General features: G+C 53.1%; 2 protein-coding genes across 19 annotated transcripts in view; both read left to right on the forward strand.

The window, feature by feature from the left end:
- Nucleotides 1–14989, forward strand: TMEM51 (transmembrane protein 51). Of its 3 annotated transcripts, XM_005507948.3 has the most exons (4): nucleotides 1–173; nucleotides 618–2376; nucleotides 12022–12479; nucleotides 13868–14989. In XM_005507948.3, the coding sequence occupies exons 3-4, from the start codon at nucleotides 12139–12141 to the stop codon at nucleotides 14277–14279; spliced, it is 753 nt and encodes a 250-aa protein (XP_005508005.2). In that variant the 5' UTR covers nucleotides 1–173; nucleotides 618–2376; nucleotides 12022–12138; the 3' UTR covers nucleotides 14280–14989. The 3 variants fall into 3 exon arrangements, with proteins under 3 accessions (XP_005508005.2, XP_064893693.1, XP_021150959.2); XM_065037621.1 differs by lacking the exons at nucleotides 1–173; nucleotides 618–2376 and adding an exon at nucleotides 4166–4316; XM_021295284.2 differs by lacking the exons at nucleotides 1–173; nucleotides 618–2376 and adding an exon at nucleotides 5511–6511.
- A 145-nt stretch (nucleotides 14990–15134) lies between these two features.
- The window catches only part of LOC102093138 (EF-hand domain-containing protein D2), a 30656-nt gene continuing 22101 nt past the window's right edge, over nucleotides 15135–23689 (forward strand). For 2 of the 16 annotated variants that reach the window (XM_065037585.1, XM_065037586.1), the window contains exons 1-7: nucleotides 15593–16378; nucleotides 16579–16785; nucleotides 18723–18993; nucleotides 20773–20861; nucleotides 21112–21342; nucleotides 22304–22427; nucleotides 23129–23259. In XM_065037585.1, the coding sequence (XP_064893657.1) occupies nucleotides 16286–16378; nucleotides 16579–16785; nucleotides 18723–18993; nucleotides 20773–20861; nucleotides 21112–21342; nucleotides 22304–22427; nucleotides 23129–23259 (1146 nt within the window). In that variant the 5' untranslated portion in view covers nucleotides 15593–16285. Of the gene's footprint in view, nucleotides 16379–16544; nucleotides 16786–18722; nucleotides 18994–19464; nucleotides 20040–20772; nucleotides 20879–21111; nucleotides 21462–22303; nucleotides 22428–23128; nucleotides 23285–23689 lie in introns of those variants that run through there. The other 14 variants (XR_010467422.1, XM_021295280.2, XM_065037578.1 and 11 more) reach the window with 14 other exon arrangements.

The raw sequence follows: 23689 nt of genomic DNA on the forward strand, positions 1-23689 counted from the left end.
TGCTGGTTTATTGCTCAGAATCGCTGAATATTTGAAATTGTCCTTGTTTATTTGTTCACCCATTTTCCTAGAAGGTGTCTGCTACTCTTGCTGCTTTGTGTGTATGAAGCCGATGTTGGAAATCAGCTCCATCCAACCGGGACACTGACGCTGCAATCAGACCCTGTATCCAGGTAATGAGTTTTCCTTGGAGTTTTATCATCGCTGCTGAGTGGTTTCCCAGCAGTTTCCTAGTCTTGGGCACAAGCCATCGCTCGCCATCTGCTCCTAATTCTGCAAAGCTACATTAAACCTCTGCTCAGCTCTTTTAAATATCTGGACACCCCCATAACTCTCTCTTCTGTTTCCCTCAAGCCCTGGATCTTGTATTCCCAATATTCCCAACTCCTCTCTTGTCCTGGTCAAGCCTCATGGCACCACACAGGTCCCGAGGTAAATGAATGAACTTCCTCAACCCCTTCCCATATGGGACAGTTCTGCCCAGCCAAGCTGCGCTTTGCAAGGCAGGACTAAGATGGAGCACCACAGATGAGATGCAGCAGCCCCCAGGAGGAAGCTGCCAGGTTACTTATTATTCTTATAATTAATACAGCAGCTTTGCTTGTGCTGTTTTCCAGGTTGCAGACGTGCGTGTGCTTGAACTGGCAGACGGCGACCTGGCCAGTTAGACTGGTTGTACCGGAACCGCCGTCCCTCCTGGGCTGCTGCTTTTCCTCTTTTCTTCCCCATTTAGGCGGCAGGTTCCCAGCCTGCAGCCCCCACAGGCGCTCTGTAAATCAGGGTATAGAAACCAAGGTATGGGAAAGGGAGATACCAGTATAAACCAGTGCATGTGCGCTGGGAACTGGGATTTGAGGGAGCGCATCACAGGACAGGCTGGGATGGATTTTTATCCCAGGGGCAAAGCTGGGGCTGTGGCTGCTCCATGGGCAGATGGTTTGCCCAGCAAATATTGTGCTGATGTTTACACACACTCAAAACGGGGGAAAATCAAAGTTCCCCCATCCTGAGAGGCTGCGGTGTCAGGGGAAGGGATGGCTTGGGGCTGTAGGACTGGGGGGAAATGAAGTAGAAACCTGAGCATCCTCCCCATCCCTGGCTGTGTTACACTTCTGGTGCTAATTTAACTGTAGCAAATAACTCTCTGTATTAATAGATAAGCAGTTTGGTGGCTCTGATTCTTCCAGGACAAGCTGCGGGTGTCCAGGAGCGACGTGTCACCCCAAGCAGTGTTGGAAAGGTTTGGAGGACTCTGAGGATGTGGCTGTGCTCTGCGCTGGGCTTTGCATAGATTTTAATGTACATGTTTGAGTACCTTCCTTTGAGCAGAAAAAAGCAGGGGAAAACAGCCGGTGAGCAATTTCTGCCACTGAGGCCAAGGTAACATGAGTCCCTGGCATCTCCAGCCAGTACCAGAGCATCAAATGCTCCTCTGAAAGGCCCTTTTGTTGCTGCTGATGGCTCCTGGTCAGGCTCTTGTTTCCTCCTTGGTGTTCCTGTACAAGCGAAGTCTTTATCCCACATATTTGGCTGGATAATCACCCCAGAGAGGTACCAGCCCACCCCGGAGTGATTTGCAGTGAGTGTTTGCAAGGGGAGGATTCGAGCTGCCCGTAGATAAATACCCACGCCAGGATGGCTGCTATAGCCAGAAAGGCAAATGAGCCGAAGAAATGCATGTAAATGCGTTAGCCCACGGCAAAGTGCACGGCGGAGACTGTAGCAACCATCCAGGCTCTGCCCTTCGAGGGGTGCGAGCGAAACCCCTTAATTTAGAGATGGGCAAGCAGTCTGAGACAGCATCGCGAGGGGAGAGGAGGAAGAATTCTGCTCCAAAGGGAGCAACTGAGCAAAGGGAGAGATGAAATGGTTTCAGCATGCAGCTACCTCCGGCTGGCCCAGCCCTGATGCTGCAGAAAAGGCTGTTTCTGGCCAGTATTCAGCTTTGCAGAGCAGGAATGTGAGGAGCTGCTTTGTACATGTCCTCTCTGTGCTCGTGGTCTCCAGGGCCCCTCTGCAGGGTGGGTGACATGGCTCCAGCTTAAGCTGGGCTCTCCCCACGCAGGATCAGCGACAGTCGCTGTATAAAGTGTATTTTTCCCCTGCTTTTTCGCAGCTAAACGGCAGAAAAAACAAATCCCAGCTCTAGCTGGAGATGGCAGGTTTATATTGATAAAGGTGCTGCAGGCAGGTCAAGAAGCAGAGGGAGAATTTGCCAGAGCAGGGTGGCCAAACCTGAAAATGCAAAACAATTTGTGCGTAGATATTTAATAATGATATTCTTTTATAGCAGAGCTCTGGAAGTTGGCCTTTGATTAGGCACTAGGAGCGGGGAAGGGCAGCGCTGCCGTGCACCGGGAGGAGGAGCTGCGGCAGGTGAGTCACTGGAAAATGCCATCAGGTCCGTGCAGGATTGTGCTGGGGAAGGGAGAGATAGAGGGAAACTGGGAGTTCCCACCCGCATCCCGGTGCCCCCGAGGCAGGGCTGGCCGTGCCGACTCACGCGAGGGGATGTGACAACTTGCGTCAGGTTCCTGATGGTTGTTGCCTTTGCAGGGACTTGCAGGGCTTAAGGGACAGGAAAAACTGCAGCGGCTGGTCCAGCGAGTGTAGCAATGCTGCTTTTTCATGCATGGTTGGGAAAAAAAGTCCACCTTGAGTGTCGTCTTCAATAGAATCAGGAGTTCTCGGTGGTGTTCAGCATTAAGGCTGGGTGTGAGAATGCAAGCCCCAATTGCTGCTGGGCTGGCAGGTGACACTGAGGTGAAACCGGCCACATCATTGATTCGAGCAGGGTTTGCCAAAACCCAGCTGCATCCCCTATGTGCACTCCCAGTTTTGTAATTATTTTATGTATATTGCACAGAAAGGTTGTTTAGTTGCATCACAGATACGCAGGGAAATATGCAGATCTTCCCTGTCTCTGCAGCTCACCACCCCGTGCATGGCTGCGGCTGTTAATTGCTCGTTAGTAACGCTCTGCTGAAGAAGGGGGCAGGAGCCAGCAGGTCCATCCTTGCGGTTCAGCCTGGAAACCACGGGACTGTCTGGCTACGAGGCCAAGGCACATGGCCACCAGCAGCCCCGGTGAGGGCCGTGCCTGGAATGGCTCTTCCCAGGGAGCGGATGCTTAACTGGGGTGTTTTTCAAGGGCAGCAGCCAGATAAAAAGCACTTTCCAGGCTCTTTGTGAACATAAGCCCAGCTTTATGGGGATGTTGGCTTTGCCCTGGGGAATGGAGCGATGAGACAAAGTGGTTGTGGTTCCTCAAATGATGCTGGGAACTGCTCGTTTGAGGAGAGGCTTTGCTTGTCTGTACGAGCTGTTTTCATAATGCAAAACACTCGTGCGCTGGGTTATAAGCTAGAAGTGGGGTCCACTAGACATGAGGAATGCATTGTTGGCCCTGAGGGTGGTGAGAGCCTGGCCCAGGTTGGCCAGGGAGGTGGTGGATGAACCATCCCTGGAGACATCCCAGGCCAGGCTGGACGGGGCTCTGAGCAACCTGAGCTGCTGAAGATGTCCCTGCTCATGGCAGGGGGGCACTGGGGGAGCTGGGAAGGTCCCTTCAACACAAACCATCCTGTGATTCTGTGAGTTGTGGAAAAGCATATTTTTATATATTACGTGGTGGATGGTAGGAATTGCAGGAAGGAACTGCTGCAGGTGCAGCCTGCGGGGTGCAGGGACCCCCCGGAATCGGGCAGGCTGGAACCCGTCCTCTTCACGCCTGGGTGCACAAATAGCATGGGAGAAGGAACAAATTTTGCTGGGTTGCTGCTGTAGCACATCCCTTTCCTGACTAAGCTCTTGTTGCTGGAAGCTCAGACGCTTCTGGAGAAGGGGAACCAAAATCAGCCAGTGCAGTTCCCCCCGGCTTTCTGAGAACTTTTAGACAATACTGAAAGAAATTATAGATCTGGAGAAGGGATGGTGGAGAGCGTCTCACGGTCAGGATCAGCCGGGCCGGGCTTGTCGCCGTGTGAAGGGCTTCCAGGAGAACAAATTCCTCCTTGGGGATGGGCAAGAGCCCAGAGTACCGCGGCAAGAGATGAGCAGCTGGAAGCTCTTGCAAAGGGCGAGGAGAAGAGGGGGGAGGCTGCCCGCACCCCGGGTTTTGGTGTCTTCCTGCCCCTCTCCGCTCCTCCGGTTCGCAGCGGCTGTTCCCGCTGGGGGGCCGGACCGGGAGCGCTGCCCGGGGCCGCCCCATGGCCGGGGCCGGGCCCTGCAAGCGCCGCCCTGGGAGGGCCGGGCAGGGCGGACCGGGCAGGGCGGACCGGACCGGGCTGGGAACGACCCGCAGCCGCTGCCGAGAGGTACGTGGGGTCGGGCCGGGGGGACCCCCTACTCCGGGAAGGGATCGGGAAGTCCCGGCAGGGGGGAACAGGGGCGGGGACGGGACCGGGTCGGAGCCGCGACTGGGGTGGGCTAAGCTCCGTCCCGGGGATGGACTGAGTGGGGTTTAAACTCAGGGCAAGGTGCAGGATCGGGTCAGGCTGAGTCCCTGGTTAGGACCAGGTCAGGCTCAGTCCCGGGCTGGACTCAGACCCATGCGGGGGGACAGGACCCGGTTGGGTTTTACCCCAGCACCGGGGCATCTTGTTGGGGCTGGGACCTTCCTGGTGTGGGGCCGAGTCACCATCCCTGGAGGGGCTGAACAGTGTAGGTGGGGCTCTTGGGAACATGGTTTAGTGCCAGGGTTAGGCTGTGGTTGGACTCGATAATTTTAAAGGTCTTTTCTAACCAAAATGATTCTGATTCCATAGAATCTCTGAGTGTGGCCCGTGGGGCTGGGGAAGGTGGAACCAGCAACAGCAGCCTTGGGAGGAGGGGAGGGCATGAGACAGACCCCACACCAAACCCACCCGTGTCTTTGCGGCCAGTTCTCGCAGGTGACAGCGTGGCCAGGGAGTCACATCCCACGAGCCCATTGCTCGAAGACGTCAGTCCCCGGGAGGGTGCAAGGGACAGCGTGTGCACGAGTCTGTTTGGAAAGCAAACAAAGATAAAGAGAAGGAAACCTATGCAGAGCAGGTCCGTGCTGGGCAGTTTATGAACCGAACACTGGTCAGTGGGGTTTCAGTTCTTCCTATCATGCCGTTTCTGCCAATTAAAGAGTGGCTTGGAGCTTCAAAGGGCTCCAGCAAATCTACAGATGTCTTCTGAGAGTTGCTTTAGAAGGAAAAGAAGTGGCTGGTCAGCTCCATGGGTGTTTGGCAGCAGATGTGATTAGTCACCCTCAGCATGCACCGGGTCGGCACACACCCTCCTGCACCGTATTTGGGGTACGGCTTGTGATAGTCACAATTAATTTAGGAAGCTTCTATCTCTGTCTGCCATGATGATTAATTCCTGCATTGCCTTGATGGGCTAGGGAAGAACTGCTGTATCCTTGGGTTTGGAAGGCAAGGCCGGGTCGGGATCACCGTCAGGTGGGTGTTTTGCAGGGGGGGAAGGAGCCTGCCAGCCTCGCTCCACCTGTACTGAGCCTTTTTCACAGTCCTGTGACTCTTAATTGCTGGGGATGGTTTTGATGACTTTATTGCTGGCAGCTTTGCCTAGGTTGTTTTTCTCCTCTAAGCCAGCTCTGTGTGTTTGTGTATCAGGTACAATCCCAGTGTGAGTTTTCCCTATATTGACTTAAAAACAGGTTGTTTCAGGAGTGACAGCACACCCAGCGCCAGTATAATGGGAGCATATGGAGGTGCCAAGCTGCTGCGAAGGCTGCACGTGGGATAACCCCATATTGAGGGTCTCCCATGCGATGCTGAAGTTCCCTGGGTCTGGGGGAGCAGCACCTGCTGCCAGCAGCGTGTCCCAAAGCACTTGTCTGCAAAGACATTGGCATTTGCTTTTTGGAGGTGATGCGGTGGGGGTGTCTCTAAGCCCGGCATAGCCAGGCTTGTGGGAAGCGTGGCTGTGCGAGCAGAAATCAGCAGTTCTGCAAGCGCATCCCATGTGAGACAGGCTGCCCTTGGCTTTGCGTGGTGAGAGGTGAAGCTGCACCAGGTGTGGTCCCAGCTTTTGGCTGCTGGGGGGATTCCAGGCTGCTTAAAGCTTCTCTGGTGCAGACCGCGGTGGGATGCAGCAGCATCGCATCCCTCTAGGATGTAGCCGAGCGTCCCTCAGCCATCCGAGGCACTGGACATCTCGGTGTGACGGCAGAAAGGGAAACATCCCAGGTGGCTCCGAGGAACGCGTGGGTGTGGGGCTGGTGAAACCCAGCCCTCAACCGAAATGACTCGGAAGTATGCGAGAGATGCCTTTGATTTTATCTGTGGGTAATGACACAGGTGGGGAAATCCTGGGGCAGGGAAGTGCCTGGGGAAGGAGGGACGTTTGGGCCTCGGTGCTCTGCAGGGAGCTGAGCCGCGGTGGCGCTCGGCACTGCCATAAAGCGCTGCCCACAGCCACGCTCCTGTGGAGATCCTGTGAGGCCAGGCTGTCTGTCTGTCCGTCCGTCCATCCTCCTCGCCAGAGCCTGGCAGGAAGAATCCATCCAGCAGCCCAGGTACGTGTCTACCTCCCGAATGCATTTCTTGTTCCCAATGTGTTTCTTAGGCAGAAAGTGGTGTTGGGGCTCTGCCAAAGCAGTTGAAGAATCTGGAGAGGTAGTGTGTAGCGACATAATCTGCCGGAAAACCTCCATCCCTATCAAAATACCTGTTCCCGATGGGCTAAACACTGCTGCTTTGTGCCCAGACGGATCCATCCTTCTCCCCTCCATCTCCCATCTCTCCCTTTCTGCCGTGTTGGCTCCTCTCTGCCGTCTTCAGTGGGTTTTATTGGTGGTTTTTCCTCATTTGGGAAGCGTGTGGAGAGGTGATGCTGCGTTGGGGCGCAGCGCGATGAAGGATAACGCTGAAAATCCAGGCTGAGGATGAGGAAGGCGGCACTGGCGAGGCTGAAGGCAGCGGGACATCCCAGGTTTGCAGCCTGGGGGCTTCTCCAGTGTGAACAGGAGCTGCTCGAAGCACTCTGGGAGGGCTGGGAAGCGCTCTGAGGCAGTGGGAATGCCGGATTCGGCTTCGAAAGACGTCGGAAGGGCAGGCAGATAATGTCTTATGTCTACAAATGCTGAAAGGCTCCGGAGGCGAGTGTGTTATCTGGCACGGAGACGGGCAAGGTCAGAGACCGAAAACCCTGGGAAGGCTGCTGGGGGGAATGGTGTTATCACGGGCAGGAAACAGCAGATCAGGACAATTAAAAAAATAAATCAATTACAAAGGTGCAAAGCGGCGTCCAAAGGAAAGCAGGAAGGAGACAAAGGCACAATGCTGGGATTTTCCCAGGCAGTTCAACTGCCTTTTCTAGCCCTAAGAGACGCCTCAAATCCCCAGCCTCTGGTTTAGCAGAGCCTGGCCTGGAGGTGTTAGGCTGGTACTAACTACGTGTGCAGGCCGGGCACGGGAAAATCCAGGGGACACCGGTCACAAAGTGGGCTGGGTCATGGCAAGGGTGACACCAGCCTCCTCGTGCCACCACGGTCTTGGTGGCTGCGGCAGCGTTGTCCCCAGGAATAAGCAGCAGCATCCTTAAACATATTTAAAGCGACTTTTATAGATATTTAAAAGGTCTCTTGGTCCATTATTGGTTTGCAGCAAGCTCTGCTCTGACAGCCGTAATGAAATTATGGGGAGAAAAAGAGTCTGCAAGTCAGCTGCTCAGACCTTGGTGGCAAAGTTCAAGCTAATTAATGGCTGTGTAGTGATAATTAAAGCTCAGGGGGTCCAGTTCCTGTGGCTTGTGTGATCTGTGCCAGTTCTTAAACTGGTGGCGACTTGTTTGCCTGCCCGTGTCCGGCGTTAGGAAGGATGTAGATGCTGGTGGTGGCCGATGCCTTAGCTGGGGAAGGACCGTTGTGCGAATAGGGGTGTTTTGCGACAGCCGTCGCTGTTATTCTGCAGCCGTCAGCGTGGCTGCGGTGGCTGCGGTGACCGGCCGGGCAGATTGCAGCATCCTGAGCCCGGGAGTGGGCCGGGCAGCGTTTGCTTTCCCGTGACGCCCTTGTTTTGCAGGAAACCGGAGCACTGGGGGGGCTCTGGGCGCCGGGGTGGGCTGGTGCCAAAGCAGGGGGAGCTCCTTGTGCAAAGCTTCTAGAAAGAGCTGTTTGTGAGAATGTGATTGAAACAAAACAAAAAGATGGTGAAATAACCCTGTAGGGAATGCCGAAAGCGATGGATGTGGGCGCGTTCCTGCGCTCTCGTGGCAGGAAGCATCAAAGCAACAAAATGTGGAAAAGCCCTGAGAGCCTGTCCCGCTGGATTGCTGCCTTCCCTGGTGAGATGCTCTAAAATGGGCTGAGAATGAGTCCAAACGAACAGGAATTGGCCAAATGGGCATCAGCGCTGCTCTTCCCAGCATCCCTGCATCCCCTGGGATGCGTCCGGCCAGAAACATCCCTGCTGCTGGGGCAGGTGCAACACGGGCAGCAAGAAGGGCCAAAACCAGGAGAAAACATTGCCTGAAATATTACCTGTTGAGCAGAGGAAATATTACCTGCTGGTTTTCTGACTTGACGTGGGGTTTTGTGTTGCTGGTGGGTTGAGTCCTCATGTGACGAGGGCTCCGTGCGAGGTTACAGCCACTGCGGGAACAAGCTTGTGAGGATGCACTGCAGTCCCCAATTAGGGACACAGTTAATGAGAAGCTGTCTGTGCATAAGGGTGAAGGTGGAGGTGGCTGTCTTGCCTGCTGGTGCTGCTGATGTGGGGCTTGGGGCTGGGCAGAGAGGTGAAGCCCATCATTACCCCATCTCCGACCAACTTGGGGTGCACCAACTTTGAGCCAAACCCCCTGGGATTTCCAGCTCCACCATCAGAAGGTGCAAAGTTCCCTGCAAACGCTTTGCAGAACTGCCACCAGCCCTGGGAGCAGCTTGGGAAGAGGGGGAGTTGTGGCTCAAACTCACGTGTGGTGGGCTCCGTGCTCTTGGGATGTTTGCAGAATATTTTTTGTTTCCCCCCCAAAAAAGTCCAGAAAATTAGCCTGGTGGTTTATGACTGGTGCTGGAGTGGCACCCTGGTTTGTAGCGGCGGGTTCCAAGGGGATGTGACATGCTGTGAGCTGTACATCGTGCTCCGACTCCTCCTAGGAAGCGAGGAAGCCCATGAGCTCATCCCATGCCCTGTGCCCGCATCGGCGTTTGACCCATTCCCCGAAACGCAGACTCATCTCTCGTGACCCCGTGACAAAGGTGTTGCTGCCGGAGCATGACCGGGAGGTGATGTCACCAGAGGGGGAAAGATCCAAAGGTTGCGGAGGGCAGAGGAGCACAGGGGCAGCCGTGGGTGTCGTGTCGTGTTTCCTCGTGAGTCACCCCAGTGGGGCTGGCGTTTCACCGGGATGTGGAACATGATCCAGGGCTGATACCCTCAGGGGATCTGTGTCCCCATGGTGGGACCGCTGTAACAGAGGGCTGGTGTCTCCTGCAGAGGGGAAGATGCTATCTGCTGCCGTCCTGCCTGGGTACCCGTGCCAAAAGCCTTTGGGGTGCGTCCGGGCGTGCCGGCGTGCCGTGCTCGAGAACGGGCTAATCTGTCAGAATTAACAGTCGGAAATGTCCCGAGAGAAATCACAAAGTGTCCCTTGGCGCTGACAGCCTGCGGGGAGCTGGGAAGAGGTGCGGGGAGCATTGTTCGAGCGTGGAGTGGGTGCAAAGCCCTGGGTTTGCAGCTGCGTTGGTGGAGTTTAATGATTCGGAGATCCGGGTGTAAATCATTGCCAGGGCAGCACTGGGCCGTGGGTGTGGGTGGGATGGGGACGAGGTGGGTCTGGCTGCAGGGAGACCCCGTGCTGAGGGTGGAGGCACCAGCTACGCTGTGATATTTGGAGTGACTTGGTGGTTGTTTCTGGGCTTCTCTGAAACCTCAATTTGCAGCACCCTTTGGCCGTGTCCATGTCAGGGATGCTGGACCCGAGACAGTGGCTCCTTTCTCTGGGCACTGACGTCAGGACACAGGGGTTATTGCTAAAGCAGCGATAGGAGCATGCTCTGGAAAGCCAAAAGAAGAGCTAATTCAATGGAGAGACAGACTTGGATGTCAGGTCTCCTACTTTAATATGATTTGCCTGGGCTGCAGGGCAGTGCAGTGAGGGATCTGCCTGAAACGTGCAGGCACAGAGATGGTGAAGAGGCTGAAATCCAGGGGTGAGGTGCCCAAGGGAACCAGAAGGATCAGGAATAGATCACGGAGGGTTAGACACATCAGGTAAATGTTACCGGCCCTGCGTGTTTTCTGTGCCAACCTTGCGTACAGCACGATGTCCCCACCCCAAACCCATCGTAGCAGTTTGCAAGTGAAATCTCAGGAGGCCGATGTCCATTTGTGAAACTCCCTTGGCAAATAATGTGGGGATGGGAGCTCATTTGGATAAACAGGTAAGGAAAAAACCCAACAGCAGCCAGGTTTGGGAGACCAAACATGAGAAGCAGGGCTGCATATAAATAGGGCCTCGGTGGTCCTTGCCACGAGCATCATCGGCACAGCGGGATGCAGCAGCGGGTGGATGAAGGAGGAGGACGTGTGATGCATGGGTAGCAGTGAGTTGTCCCTGCCTGCACCTCATGTTTGCTCTGTAACCCCAGACGTGTCGCAGGAGCAAAGTCTTTGCCCTGCCCGTGTTCTTGCAAACACTGACAAGCCCAATGCGGGGCCGGGGCTGGGACATCCCTGGGTGACCCTCCGAAGCGGTGAGTGGGCTGCGATGGGGAGTTTGCTCTGCAGCTTTCTCCTCCCCGGGCTTGCGTGCATGTCTCTTCCTGCCAGCTGGTCTGTTTTCTGGGAATGCTGGTTTATTCTGCCCCTTGACCCTGCAAGCTGGGCTTGAGCACAAGCTAAACAAGCAAATGTAAAGCTTGAGGCCATCAAGCTGGACAGACACTGAAGGGTGAGGACATGTGTGGTGACAGCATATCCAACGGTGAATTCTAACACAAACAAGCATCTAGAATCCAGGTTTGGGGAGACAAGGAGAAAAACCTGGCATGTTTGCACAGCTGCATGTTGGTTTTGGCACGTGCATAAAGCTCTTAGGCTGCTTGGGTGGAGATGGGGGAGCTTTGCTGCAGAGATCCCCATTACTCACCCATGGTTTGCAGGAAGGGGTTGCACTTGCAGCTGCATCTTCCAAGCCGGGGCCAGGGGGGTGAGCAGCCCAGAGATGTGTTTCCATGTGTTTATTTTTGGCAAGAGAGTGCATCTGGTCCTGGCGACTCAGAAGAGGTAGAATTGAGCTCAGAAAAGTTGGCTGGGAGAGCAGCGGTTTTGCTTTCTGTTCCCCGGGCAGGGAGGCATTGCAGGGCATGCAGCCAGCGCCGAGGCAGCCCCGCTCCGTCCCCAACAGGGAAGTGCAGAACTTGTGCAGCCGGAGGGTTATTTCTGGGTGGTTTCAGGTCAGTTTGCGTTGCCAATGGCTGTTTGTCTAAAGGCAGCCAAGCTCTATAAAGCACGGAGCATTTTTCCAAGCAGGGAGATTTATTTTGGTGGGGTTTCTTTGGTGCTGTGAAGAGGTCAGTTATCGTGCTCCTAAGGACGATTAATTTAAGTCCTTAGCAAATGTCAATAATTCAATTCTTTCCTAAGGTTGGTGGGTATTGAAGCAGAGAAAGTAGCAAAGGGGTGTGATGAGAACAGCCAGGAAGGATTGTAGAATTCTAGAATCATTTTGGTTGGAAAAGACCCTCGAGCTCATTGAGTCCAAACATTCCCCGCCCCTGGCACTGCCCCATGTCCTGAGAACCTCATGTCCGTCTGTCCAACCCTCCAGGGATGGTGACTCCAGCACTGCCCTGGGCAGCCTGTTCCAATGCCCCACAGCCCTTTGGGCAAGAAATTGTTCCCCAGATCCAATCCTGCTGCCAATGGTTGTGTTGTGTCTCGACGTACTCTCCACATACACGGTGGAATTAGATTTCCAGCATTAGTGGAATAAAACGATGTTGTCATGGTGGTTGAAACGGCCGCTGTGTAGCCTTTGCATCCTGCCACGTGCTAATTATTGCTTTCCATCTCTCCCCAGAGCTCGCTGCCTACCAGGGGAGGGGACCGCACGCATGCCAGTGGTCCTGCATCCCCCCGAAACCCAGCCAGGTGATAAGGTGGGGACAGCACAGCCGGCCAGCCCGTGGCGGCAGCGATGGCCCAGTCCCGCACCAACGGCTCACACTATGCCCTGACAGCCATCGGGCTGGGGATGCTCGTCCTCGGCATCATCATGGCCGTATGGAACCTCGTCCCTGGCTTCGGCCCCGCCGACAAACCCGCCACCCACGCCGGGAACAGCAGCAAGCCCGACCGCGGCACCGGGGGCATTTTGAAGAGTAAAACCTTCTCGGTGGCGTACGTGTTGGTGGGAGCCGGGGTGCTGCTGCTGCTGCTCTCCATCTGCTTGAATATCCGCGACAGAAAGAGGCAAAGCGAAGACATCGTTCACGTGCAGCACCAAGCGTCTGCAGAGCCCTCGCACCAGGAGGACAGGTGAGCCTGAATCACAGGGCCATTTTGGTTCGAAAAGACCCTGAAGATCAACCAGTCCAACCGTTCCCCCAGCCCTGGCACCGCCCCATGTCCTGAGAACCTCATGTCTGTCTGTCCAACTCTTCAGGGATGGTGACTCCAGCACTGCCCTGGGCAGATGTTCCAATGCCCGACAGCCCTTTCTGTGAATATTTTTTTCATTTTGGGGCAAAAATGGGGCGAAATCAAGTGTAGGAATGAAACCAAGAGCTGTTATCCTTCCTCAAGAAGGTCAGGAGCAAAGAGAGCAAGGCCGATAGCAGCGTGTGCTAAAACAAAGGCACGCACGGCTCGTGGCTCAGGGCACAAATACATGATGGCGATTGGGTAGGAACAACTCCAGCTGTATTTATGGTGCCGTAGGTGACAGGGAGCATTGTTTGTGTGTAAGCCGGGGTCTGGATGGAGCCGTGGCCGCTCCTGGCGTTGCCGGCACACGGGCAGCACGCCAGGAGGGAGCACTGGACTTGGTGGTTAATGGTTAACGAAAAGCGAGGTCACTGGTGCGAGTGGGGAGAGCAGCAGGAGGTGGAGGGTGTCCTGTCTCACCGGGCGCAGGTTTTCCCCATGAAATTGTGATGATAACTTCATAATGCAAAGGGAACACCGAGTATACGCATGCGCAAATGGTGATGTATCTCTGAATCTCTTTGCAGAAAAACTCAAGGTATTAATACATACACCACCAAAAAGACATCCAGATGGCAAAGACAGAGGGGTGATGTCCCTGTCAAATGTCTTTTGGCTGATTGGCAAGAGGGGAGGGGGGAAATCAGTATTCTGCTGGGGAAAGAAGTCACTGCTGTGCAATAGAAAAATGGATTTTGCGAGCAAACAAAGTGGACATAGGTCACAAGACCATAAAAACGTGTGTGAATATATGTGGGGTTGTGGTCTGTTCCGTCAAACAAAAAGGAAGCGCTATAGAATGTAGAGGGGTAAATACAGGGTGTTTCAAAAAGATGGACCCAATTTCAAAGCAGCGTGTTCCACAACAGCGGCATGTAACAACTACAGAAAACTTTACAAAGGGTTTAATGAGTTTCAAGTTTTAGGAACCTTTATATAAGCGCTCTGTGTTCCCTCCCCCTGCTGTATGGACCCAACGCCTCTCAAAGTGTTTCCTCCCACCGTGGTCACCGCTGCTGTGATTCTTTTGAGGCTGATTCAAATGGGGTCCGACTTTTTGAAACACCCTGTAATTTACTAAAGTTTTGGGTGGATCTTTTTATCAGTTCGCTCCATCCCCAACCCACGATGAAGCTGAAATGATGTGCTCCTGAAAGCCTGAATTTTAGGGTTTTTTAATTCATTTATTTATTTATTTTATTAATTCTTTTTTCCTCTAGTCAAGAAGAGGATGAAGATGCATCTTCCCAGTACTATGTCCCCAGCTATGAGGAGGTGATGAACTCAGGCTACTCTGAGCCCAGAGACTCGGACAGGGGCCCCCGGCTCAGCGTCTCCCTCCCCTCCTACGAGTCGCTGACGGGGCTGGACGAGAGCACCCAGACACCGGCCACCGCCGGCACGGAGCCCGGCACAGAACGGCACCCCAGCCGCCACAACTCGCGCCTGAGCAAACGCCTGAAGCCGCTCAAGGTCCGGAGGATCAAGTCGGAGAAGCTGCACCTGAAGGACATCAGGTTAAACCTGGCCGAAGGGAACAGCAGCGTCCCCGTCACGATAGAGCCGCTCACCCCTCCGCCCAAGTACGAGGAGATCCAGGAGAAAGCGCCAGAGAGCCAGCAAATGACTTAAAAGAAGAGGAATATGCGTTGCTGCTGGGGTTTTTATTGGTTTGTTATTTTAAAGCACGCTAAGAGGGGCTCGGTCTGTGGGCGCAGGAGTGGTCGGGGCTGCCTGGACGCTGCGATGTGGAGGACACGATGGACGCGTCGTGCTGCAGCGTGGGGACAGGATGGAACACGGGCAGATAAACCTGAATGCCAGTAGGTCTGCTGCTGTGAAGTAAATGAAGGCTGGAAGTACAGAAAATGTAATTTGCAGTGATTTATATAAGGACCACCCAATGTGTTTTCTCACCTCCTCTCCCCCTTGCGCCAGCAAGACTTTTCCGAGCCACCAAACGGATACCAAACAAGGATTTTGCAAGTGGAAAAGGGGCAGTGCTCCTTTTTTTTTTGGTGCCTTTTCTTTCTGAGTATGGGAAATGGCATTTGCAGAGCAGCTCTGCAGCTTGCCCCGCTCCCGCCCGGGGCTGGGATGGCCCAGGGCCAGCCCCAACTCCTGCCAAGGTCTTTGCTGTGGGAATTGGGATGGAACAAGCCCCATGTTCCCCAGGGAGAGTTTGGATTTCTTGCCTCGGTTGCTTTCCCTGTTGTGTTTTGTGCTTCCCAGGGGATGGTCTGAGGCAAGTGGAGAAATCCAGAGGTTGGGGGCTGAGTGCACTGAAATGGCTGAGGATGCTGTGCGAGCACACCTGTTCCGAATAAATATTTTGTACATTGTGTGTGTGTGTGCACTCATGTGTGGTTGACCCTTCCCAAGGTTTGAAATCCATCGGCTGGTTTGGGGTGGATGCTGCTCCATGGACATCCCAACAAATTCCCAAATTCCGGGCTTCCAGCAAAGCTTTTGGTGACAAAAACATCATGATGTGCAGCCATGGGCTCCCTTCAATGGTCTGAATTTTGATGGTGTGGGTAGAGAGCAGAATCTCTCCTGAATTTGCAGCAGATGTTGATGTTTCCTGGACAGTCTGCCCTCTGGGCTTCTGGGACAGATGTGGTTGTGTTGGTTCAATGCTGATATTGATGCAGATTTGTCCCTTCAACAGAGGTTGACTTGGTTGGTAAAAGTGTATAAGAGGAGCACAAACGGGCAAAATGAAAACCAAGAAGAGATGCTGGTCCAAATCTGTTTCTCTTGTTTAGTTATTATTTGATATTGCATCTCTTGATTTTTTTGGTCGTATTAGATGAATTCCACTGTGCTGTGTCGCAGTGGGCAGCACAAACTCAAAATAATGTCATTGAATAAAGCACTCCCTGATTGAAGGGAAGGAAGAAGTACCAGAAGAATATGGCCCAGATGGAGGGATTTGGGGCAGGAGATGCGGGGATGGGATGAAAGAAGCTCACGTGTCACCAACATTGGAGTGGCCAAAACAGAGGCTGCTGGGTTGGGTATTGGTGGCGGGTGTGTTATTTTCCTGTTTTCTGCTGAGAAAGGGTGTTTGGCAGGTTGGGATGAAGGCGAGTCGACTGAGAAGCGTGTCAACGGGTCACAGCGTCCTCAGCACCAGGTGGCAATGTTAATCCAGTTGCCTGAGGCTGCAAGACCTGTTTGTGCATGCGTGCATGGGATTAATTAAAAAAGTAAGTAAGAAAGGGGGAAAAAATGTTCAGTGGCAACTTGCATGGATCCCTGTGAGTTGTTTGATAGGTGGGGAAATGCTCCTGTGTGTGTCAGCTGCCGTCAGGGAGAGCTGCGGCTGGCACAGGGCTGTGTTGTGCTGCCAGACTGGTTGCTTGGAAAAAGGAGAAGGGGGAAAAGAAATCCAAAACAAAGAGAAAAAGGAGGGTGGCAGCAGACTCCGGCCCGGCCAGGGTTTCCAAGGCTACCGCGAAGCTATGGCTGCGCTACCGGCCATGGCAGAGCCGCGTTTGGGTTGATTTTGCACAATTCTAGTGCACGAGTTGGTCGGGATGTCTTTGACTTGGTTTCCTGTGTTGGATGGGGGTTGCTAAACAAGGAGTTGTTGTGTTTTATAATGCAAGCCTTGCAGGTGCAAGGGCTGGACGATGCGAGCCTTTCTAAAGAGTTCGGAGGGGTGTTTTCAGCTGAAACCGCACACGACGATAGGCAGACATGAAGGGTCCGACATCGTCCTGCAGGTAGGGTCGAGGAAGTCCATGGTCCTAAGATGGATGGTGGTTTGTATACGGGGAGGAGGGTGCACCGTGGTCGCCCAGGGCTACCAGCTCGCTTCTTCGGCGATGTACAGCAGTGAGAGGGAGGGCTTGGCAAATCAGTAACAAAACCCGAGCTGCTTTCCGGCAGGTTTCCCTGCTTGCCTGTTGATTGCCTGTGCCAGTCCGCAGGTGTAGCCGATCATCAGGCAGCCCTCAGATTCACCGCCTGGGACAACGGCTTTGTCCTGCAGGACTTCAACTCCCCCCACGGCACCTTCGTCAATGGCTGCCAGGTCCAAAACGCGGCTGTGAAAGTGAGTCCGGGAGATATCCTGCGCTTCGGAGCTGGGGGAGCATCCTTTGAGCTGGTGGTGGACGGGGCTGCCCAGGTAAGGATGGAAGGGGATGCCCAGGTACAGGTGGGTGCTGCTGCTCCCCAGGAGCAGGATCAGGCTCCCAGACTCATCTGGGTGATCTCAGGAAAAGCAAAGGGTGGGAAAAGGAAAAGCTGGAGCTCCCTCTGCTGCAGAAACTCGGGCAGTTCAGTAGGAAAAAAGGAAAAGCCCAGGACAGGTTTCCCAACAGTAATTTGGACGTGAGGTCTGGAAAACGTCCTTTTCCTCTATTTGCGTTTTGATGTTTCCTCAAGAGTTACTACAAGGAGTGATGGTTTTCAACTAAAGGAGTGGAGATTCAGCTGGACATGAGGAAGAAATTGTTGGCCCTGAGGGTGGTGAGAGCCTGGCCGAGGTTGGCCAGAGAGGTGGTAGATGAACCATCCCTGGAGACATCCCAGGCCAGGCTGGACGGGGCTCTGAGCAACCTGAGCTGGTGAAGATGTCGCTGCTCATGGCAGGGGGGCACTGGGGGAGCTGGGAAGGTCCCTTTAACCCAAAGCGTTTTATGATTCTACTTACTAACACAGCTGTTTGCTTTTGGATCCCACCAAGAGCAAACTAGAAGGTGCTGGGCTGGGCTGTGCGTAGCTGAGATGCCTTGTTATCCTGCACAGCGTGGCCAGGGCATTGCAGCTGACTTGGGAGTGCAAGAGGAATCCAAAGTGATTGTAAACTTGGAAAGAGTGTTGTCAAACACAGTGACAGTCTGTCTGTGGGAGAACAGCTTTTTTAGGGATGTCTGTGGAGGTCATGAAGCTCTTGGGTTATTACATAGTTCAGGATTTATAAGATCTGGTGTTATCTGTAATATTTTTACTCTTGAGGAATACCAGAAAATAGATACTGAGACATGGTCCTGGGAATGTTTATTGTGTACCTGGTGGTGGGAGATGCAGAGCCTGGTCTTCCAGCGGTGCCTATGCACAAATAAATCTTCACCCAAATACTGGGTTTAGGGGTCTCAGCAGGATTCCTGGTGTAGCAACTGAGCCAGTGAATCCAAAGTTGTCCAGAAAGCCTTGGCCAAGAGACATTTAAAAGCCGCTCAGCTCCCCAATGAAGGCAGAGCAGCCGGGGTGCCAGTGCTGCTCATGTAAAGCTGGTTCTTGCTGGAACAGGGAGCATTTTAATTTCCAAAACTAGGATGAACCCAGAAAGCAGTTCTGCAGAGTGACCCAGAGGAAGCCCTGCGGTGCTTCTGGCGCTTCTTCATCCTCCTCTGGTGGAACAGCTTTGAAGCCTCTGAATGCAGAGAGTAAATCACCTGTGCATCGCACCCCGTGAGGTGTCAATGGCCTATAATATAGGGAATTTTCTCTCATTTTCTCTAGTTTCAGAGGAACATGATATAAGGAGGAGCAACACCCAGCTGTGAGTCACATCTGCAGTGCCCCAGAGCTCAGGACAAGTGTCCAGAAAGGACATTTGTAACCTGACATTAAACCTCAATGGTGGCTTGTCTCTTCTGCACCGGGAAGCTTTGCTCATAAGGAGAAGAGCAGATATTGTCCTAATTACATGTCTGATAGGTCTGAAAAATGTGACAACGAGCCAGGAGTGCAATGAGAGGGTTTGGTTCAGCGTGAGGAATGGGAGAAATGAGAGGGCAGGACAGCTGGTGTGTGAGCCAGGAGAGGCGTGAACCAGGGCGTCCCCATTTTGCAAACGGCATGTGGAATTAGGGTAGTCAAATGTAGAGAGAGGGAAGAACTCAAAAAGCAGCAAACCTTAATAATTTATCTTGATTTCCACAAAATATTTGGGATTCCTGATTTAAACCTGACACTTGGCAAATGGAAATGGGAAAGGACTGAAATTCTACCGCTACTCAGATCTCTGTTTTGTTCCACATAATGCACGCTCATCAGAGGCTAAAAACCTTCCTAAAATCTTGCTGATGTTGTGTTTGGTTTTGTTTCGCACTGCAGATGTCCTATCCGCCTGTGAAACGTCGCACAGCATGGACCGGGCAGCTCCAGTTGGTTGCAGAGCCCAAGCCCCGGACTCCTGCATCTCCTTCCCACCTCCCCTCGTTGCGGGGGCCGCACCCCCCCAGCTCTCCGGGCAACTGGGCTCCCGGAGCAGCTGGCCACGTGCCCCATCCACCGCTGCGGAAGCGACCGCTCAGTGCCTGGGCTAGGAGCGTGGCCACCACTGTCCCGTCAGACGCTTTCAGTGGGACCTCCATGGTGAGGCCAGGTACTCCCCAATGCCAAATTGGGTCATTCGTAGCCAGGTCACCTCCTGGAGCAACTCAGTGTTGGGTAAAGTTGATCTGAGCAGAGGTGGTTTTGATATGAGCTGAGCAGTGGCGAGCATTGCCGGAGATCGGGTGTGAGTCCGTGTCCAGTGGATATAATTGGAGACCATGTGTGGTCCTTGGTGGCATGTGGGTCAGTTAAGAAATGGGCTGTGACATGAAATGTAGATGAGAATCAGAATAATGGAATGGGTTGGGTTGGAAGGGATCTACAAAGCTCCCCCGGTGCCACCCCTGCCGTGAGCAGGGACATCTTCACCAGCTCAGGTTGCTCAGAGCCCCGTCCAGCCTGGCCTGGGATGTCTCCAGGGATGGTTCATCCACCACCTCTCTGGCCAACCTGGGCCAGGCTCTCACCACCCTCAGGGCCAACAATTTCTTCCTCATATCTGGCCTGAGGTTCTTGGGGACATGGTTTAGAGGCAGCATTGGGTTAATGGTTGGACTCGATGATCCTAAATGTCTTTTGCATCCAAAAGGGTTCTGTGATTTCATGCACAGGAATGCCGTTGCCCTCATAGCTGAAGGACTTTTCCTCTTCCTTCTTCCTTGTGTGTGGTCGGGAAGGGCGATAACTGTATCTGCACCGGTGACTCATGCACCTATTGCCATCCGCTGCTTGAAGTGATGGTTTTTCCTCCTTTGAAGTGCAGTTGCTGGCTGCCTTGTGTGCAGGGACTATAAACTAGATGAATAGCCAATACCTTTCTGAAAATAAAGCATGCAATAGCACCAGAGCAGAGGAATGGATTTGTGAGAACAGTACACCTAGCGAATTAGTTTTTTGCCACAGATGTAGCTTGTTATGGCCTGAGACACAATCTGGTGGTTTTCCTGGTTTGGGGTTGGGTTGTTTGCACAGTTGTAATTAATACAACGTCAATAGTTGAAGTGCCAAAGTACGGCGGGTGTTCCAGAGCAGAGGCTGTGCCAGCAGCGGTGCTGAAAGACGTGTCCAGGGGCAGAACTTGAAGTTGCCATGAAGGTAAAGGGAAGAAAGAACGTGCTCCAGGTTTGCATGTATGCATCTGATTTGGGGGAAATACAGCCAAAAGGATCCAGATGTGCTAATCGCAGTGAACGTGGCTATTCATATGTACAAAGCTAAAAGTGAAGCTGCTTTCTGTGGGGGGCTGGGCAATGCTGAAAAATCCAAGGAGACTTTATCTGTTCTGTCTCTGCTGGCCTTGAGGCTTTTTTATTCACAGAGGTGTATTATTCCTCTCTGTGGTGCAGACTGACGGCACCGGTGTCTTTTTAGTGCCAAATAGTTGGTTTCTCTTCCAGTTGTGAACCAAGTTCATGGACTGTAAAATAGCTGCTGCCTTAGAATAGTTGTGAGTCAAGTGAGAGGGATGCTGCAGGAAGCACTACTGCTGCACAGCATGGAGGGGATCAGTCTCTGCTCCCAAGGAACAAGCGCCAGGACCAGAGGAAATGGCCTCAAGTTGCGCCAGGGGAGGTTGAGGTTGGATGTGAGGAACAATTTCTTCCCCAAAGGGCTGTGGGGCATTGGAACAGGCTGCCCAGGGCAGTGCTGGAGTCACCATCCCTGGAGGGTTGGACAGACGGACATGAGGTTCTCAGGACATGGGGCAGTACCAGGGGCGGGGAACAGTTGGACTCGATCATCTTGAAGGTATTTTCCAAGCAAAGTGATCTATGATTCCATGATTCTCATGCTGACATTTGCTGCTGTTGTGTTTGCTTTCTTCCAGCTTCGACCAACATCTCAGGCAATGGTGCGAGTGGTGTGGGGGGAGCCCCTTCCCCAGGAACTCACGACACAGATGTCCTGCAGGAGAAGGTGATGCTGGGGAAGGTGTGAGTGTCACCATCCCTGTCCCACTCCTGTTTGTATGTCCGGCCATGAGTCCCAGCAGGATGCAGGGACTGTCACCAAAGGCTCCTGGGGATGAGGACTGCTGGGTGGACAGAGGACTTGGGTACATTGGGAAGCCAGGGCGAGCATGTCCATGCATTGGTACCCCCGGAGCAGGCAGCCTGGTGTCTCCATAGCCGGAGAGTGACAGATGTCACCCATAATCTGCCCACAGGGTGACAGGCTTGTGCAATCAGAGAAGGAAATCAGTCACCTATCTGGTTTGGAAACAGAATCAAAGCAGAAAGATGCTGTGATAAGGGATCTGCAGGACGAGATTGCGGCGATGGCGAAGACTTTGGCTCAGGCGGCGGCGAGGAACGAGGTGGAGCTGAGCCAGAAGCTGCTCACCTTCGACCGAGAGCTGGGAGCCAAAACAGAGGAGATCAGAGCCCTGAGGGAACAGGTACTGAATGCCTCGATGGGCACCGAGCAGGGAAAATACCTCGGATACAGATGTACTTCTAGTTTAGCACTCGGTTTTTAGGAGCAGCAGGTTGCATGTCTGAAACCAAGGGAAATGAGGTAGGTTTGGGTTTTCTTTAAATTTTTTTGTTTTGTGCATTTGCTTGCTCTCTGTGCAAGTTTCCCTGTGACTATAAGCACTGGAACAGCTGCCCAGGGCAGTGCTGGAGTCACCATCCCTGGAGGGTTGGACAGACGGACATGAGGTTCTCAGGACATGGGGCAGGGACAGGGCTGGGGAACAGTTGGACTCAATCATCTTGAGGGTCTTTTCCAACCAAACTGATTCTATGATTCTATGAGATGAAACATGCAGTGTCTGTCTTCCCAGCGGCTTTCGTTTCTCTGACAAAAGCATCTTCCACCTGTGGATTCCCTCTGTTCCCTCTTCTATACTCTCCAGTAATTGCTTTGTGAAACCGGTCATTTGAGCAGTGAGAAGCAAATTGGCGCTATCTGCAGAGCGGTGTTGCCTGGAGTGGGTAGCACAAGCTATTCCCTACTCCCCGTTTCCAGTGAGGACTGGACAGACTGTCTTTGAAGCAGAAACACAATTTATTAGCAGCTCTGAATCTGTGTTTGTGATAATATATAGGTATGCCCAGAGAACGTGGCAAATCTGCAGGTGTTTCTGCCTGTTACCGCGTTAGTGTCACCCAGCCGTGGATTCACGGCATTGCAGGCAGCGAACACATTGCTTCTATGCACTTTTGATATTAGGATTTGAGTGTGAACAACCAAAATGAATTTAAGTTCATCCGATCCAAAGCAATGACTGATGAGAGTTAGTCAAAGATGCTCAAGAGTAACCCCATCAGAGTGGGACCTGGCAGCACTGGATTTCCCTCTCCAAACGGGGCTGTATTCATAAGTGATATGGTGGGTGAACCTGTATTTTGCAGATCAGCAACCTGCAGAAAGGCTCGAGCCAGGTTTTCAGCTATTCCCTCTATGAAAGAGACCTGGAGATCGGAAGGCTGCGGAAAGAAGGCGAGAAGCTGAAGAGGGACCACGCTTTGGCTGCAGGTATTTTATCCCTGGAGCTCTGTGTAAGGGCACGAAGCAGTTTGGTGCCTGATATTGATAATAAACGAGCTTTGGTAAAGCTGTTAGGGCAAAAAATGATTTGTAGCGGCTTGTAGAAATCATCCGACCTGTGTTTCTGTGCACTGAAGCTCTGACTTGATGAGCGCCATAGAGTGTGGGACACTTTGGGGACCAAAGTGATGGGACTGAGAACTTTTAGGGGAAAAAAAAGTCTCAAGTGTGGATTGCAGGGCAGGTTCTGAGCTGCTCGGGGCTGTACCCACCTGCAAAGGCCACCTTGGACCATAAACCTTTTCCAATGGTCTTTATCAGGCACAAGGAATGCAGCGTGCACACAAAATATTTGCTTTTGTAAAACATTCAGATTAGCACAAGTGTTCTGCTCGGTTTCATTGCCCAAGATAAGGGAGTGGGATCAGTGCCTGGCAGGGAGCGGAGCCGCGGATCTGATGTAATAACGTGGCAAAAATGGATCCGTAGGAGCCGCTCGTCCAGGGAGCATCTGCTGCCAGGCCCTGAGGAGCCTGTTAGTGATGCTGTCACGGAGCAATGGCCAGCACGGCATGCCCAAAGCTGAATTTGCTTTCCAAGCTTGTCAAAAAAGGGGGAAGGACAGTCGCTCAGGGGTTTTTTGCAGGGATGCTCTTGCACAGCGTCTCACCGGAGCTGTTATTCTCAAGGTCTAGTGATCAGCCTGCAACGAGAGATCACCGGGAAGGAGCAGAAAATCCAGCAGCTCAAGGATGACGTTGAGAAGATGAAGAGGGAAAGCAGGGAAAAGGACCATCAGCTCGCGGTCATTTCTGCCAAGGTTAACATCCTAATGAGGGGGCTCGGTAATTTACCATCTCGCATAAGGGTTAAGGTGGGAAAGCAGGTGGAGAAGGCTTGATTCTCTGTGTTAAGGGGTGTAGCAGCTATTTCTGTGGCTGCTTATTGGAACCCGGGGGTCCTGCCTGCATGCAAACAGAACTTTTCCCCTGGGATGTGCCAGCACTGGGGCTGCGGTTGTGTCTCGGTGCTGGGCGATGCCCACGGAGCCGTGTCGCCTCCCCCAGCCAAATCCCCCCCACCTTGTTCTGCATTCAGGTGCTGTCCGCCCTGGATTTCTCATGGCACAGTGGCTGTTTGTTACGCACAAAGTACTCGTGCCAAGTTCCTCGCGAGGAGCCATGGAAACCCCGTTTTGATGTGGCTTCCTGCAGCCCAGCCTGGGGTTTTTTTTCCCCTTAAATAAAGCG

The sequence above is a fragment of the Columba livia genome, chromosome 21 (assembly GCF_036013475.1).
Source record: "Columba livia isolate bColLiv1 breed racing homer chromosome 21, bColLiv1.pat.W.v2, whole genome shotgun sequence".
NCBI classification, from domain to species: domain Eukaryota; kingdom Metazoa; phylum Chordata; class Aves; order Columbiformes; family Columbidae; genus Columba; species Columba livia.

What these genes read in the sequence shown, in the direction of transcription:
- TMEM51 (XM_005507948.3), top strand. Translation starts at nt 12,139, where the DNA reads ATGGCCCAGTCCCGCACCAACGGCTCACACTATGCCCTGACAGCCATC. An exon ending in CCCTCGCACCAGGAGGACAG is followed by an intron (nt 12,480 to 13,867) that starts GTGAGCCTGAAT and finishes TTTTTCCTCTAG; the next exon opens with TCAAGAAGAGGATGAAGATG.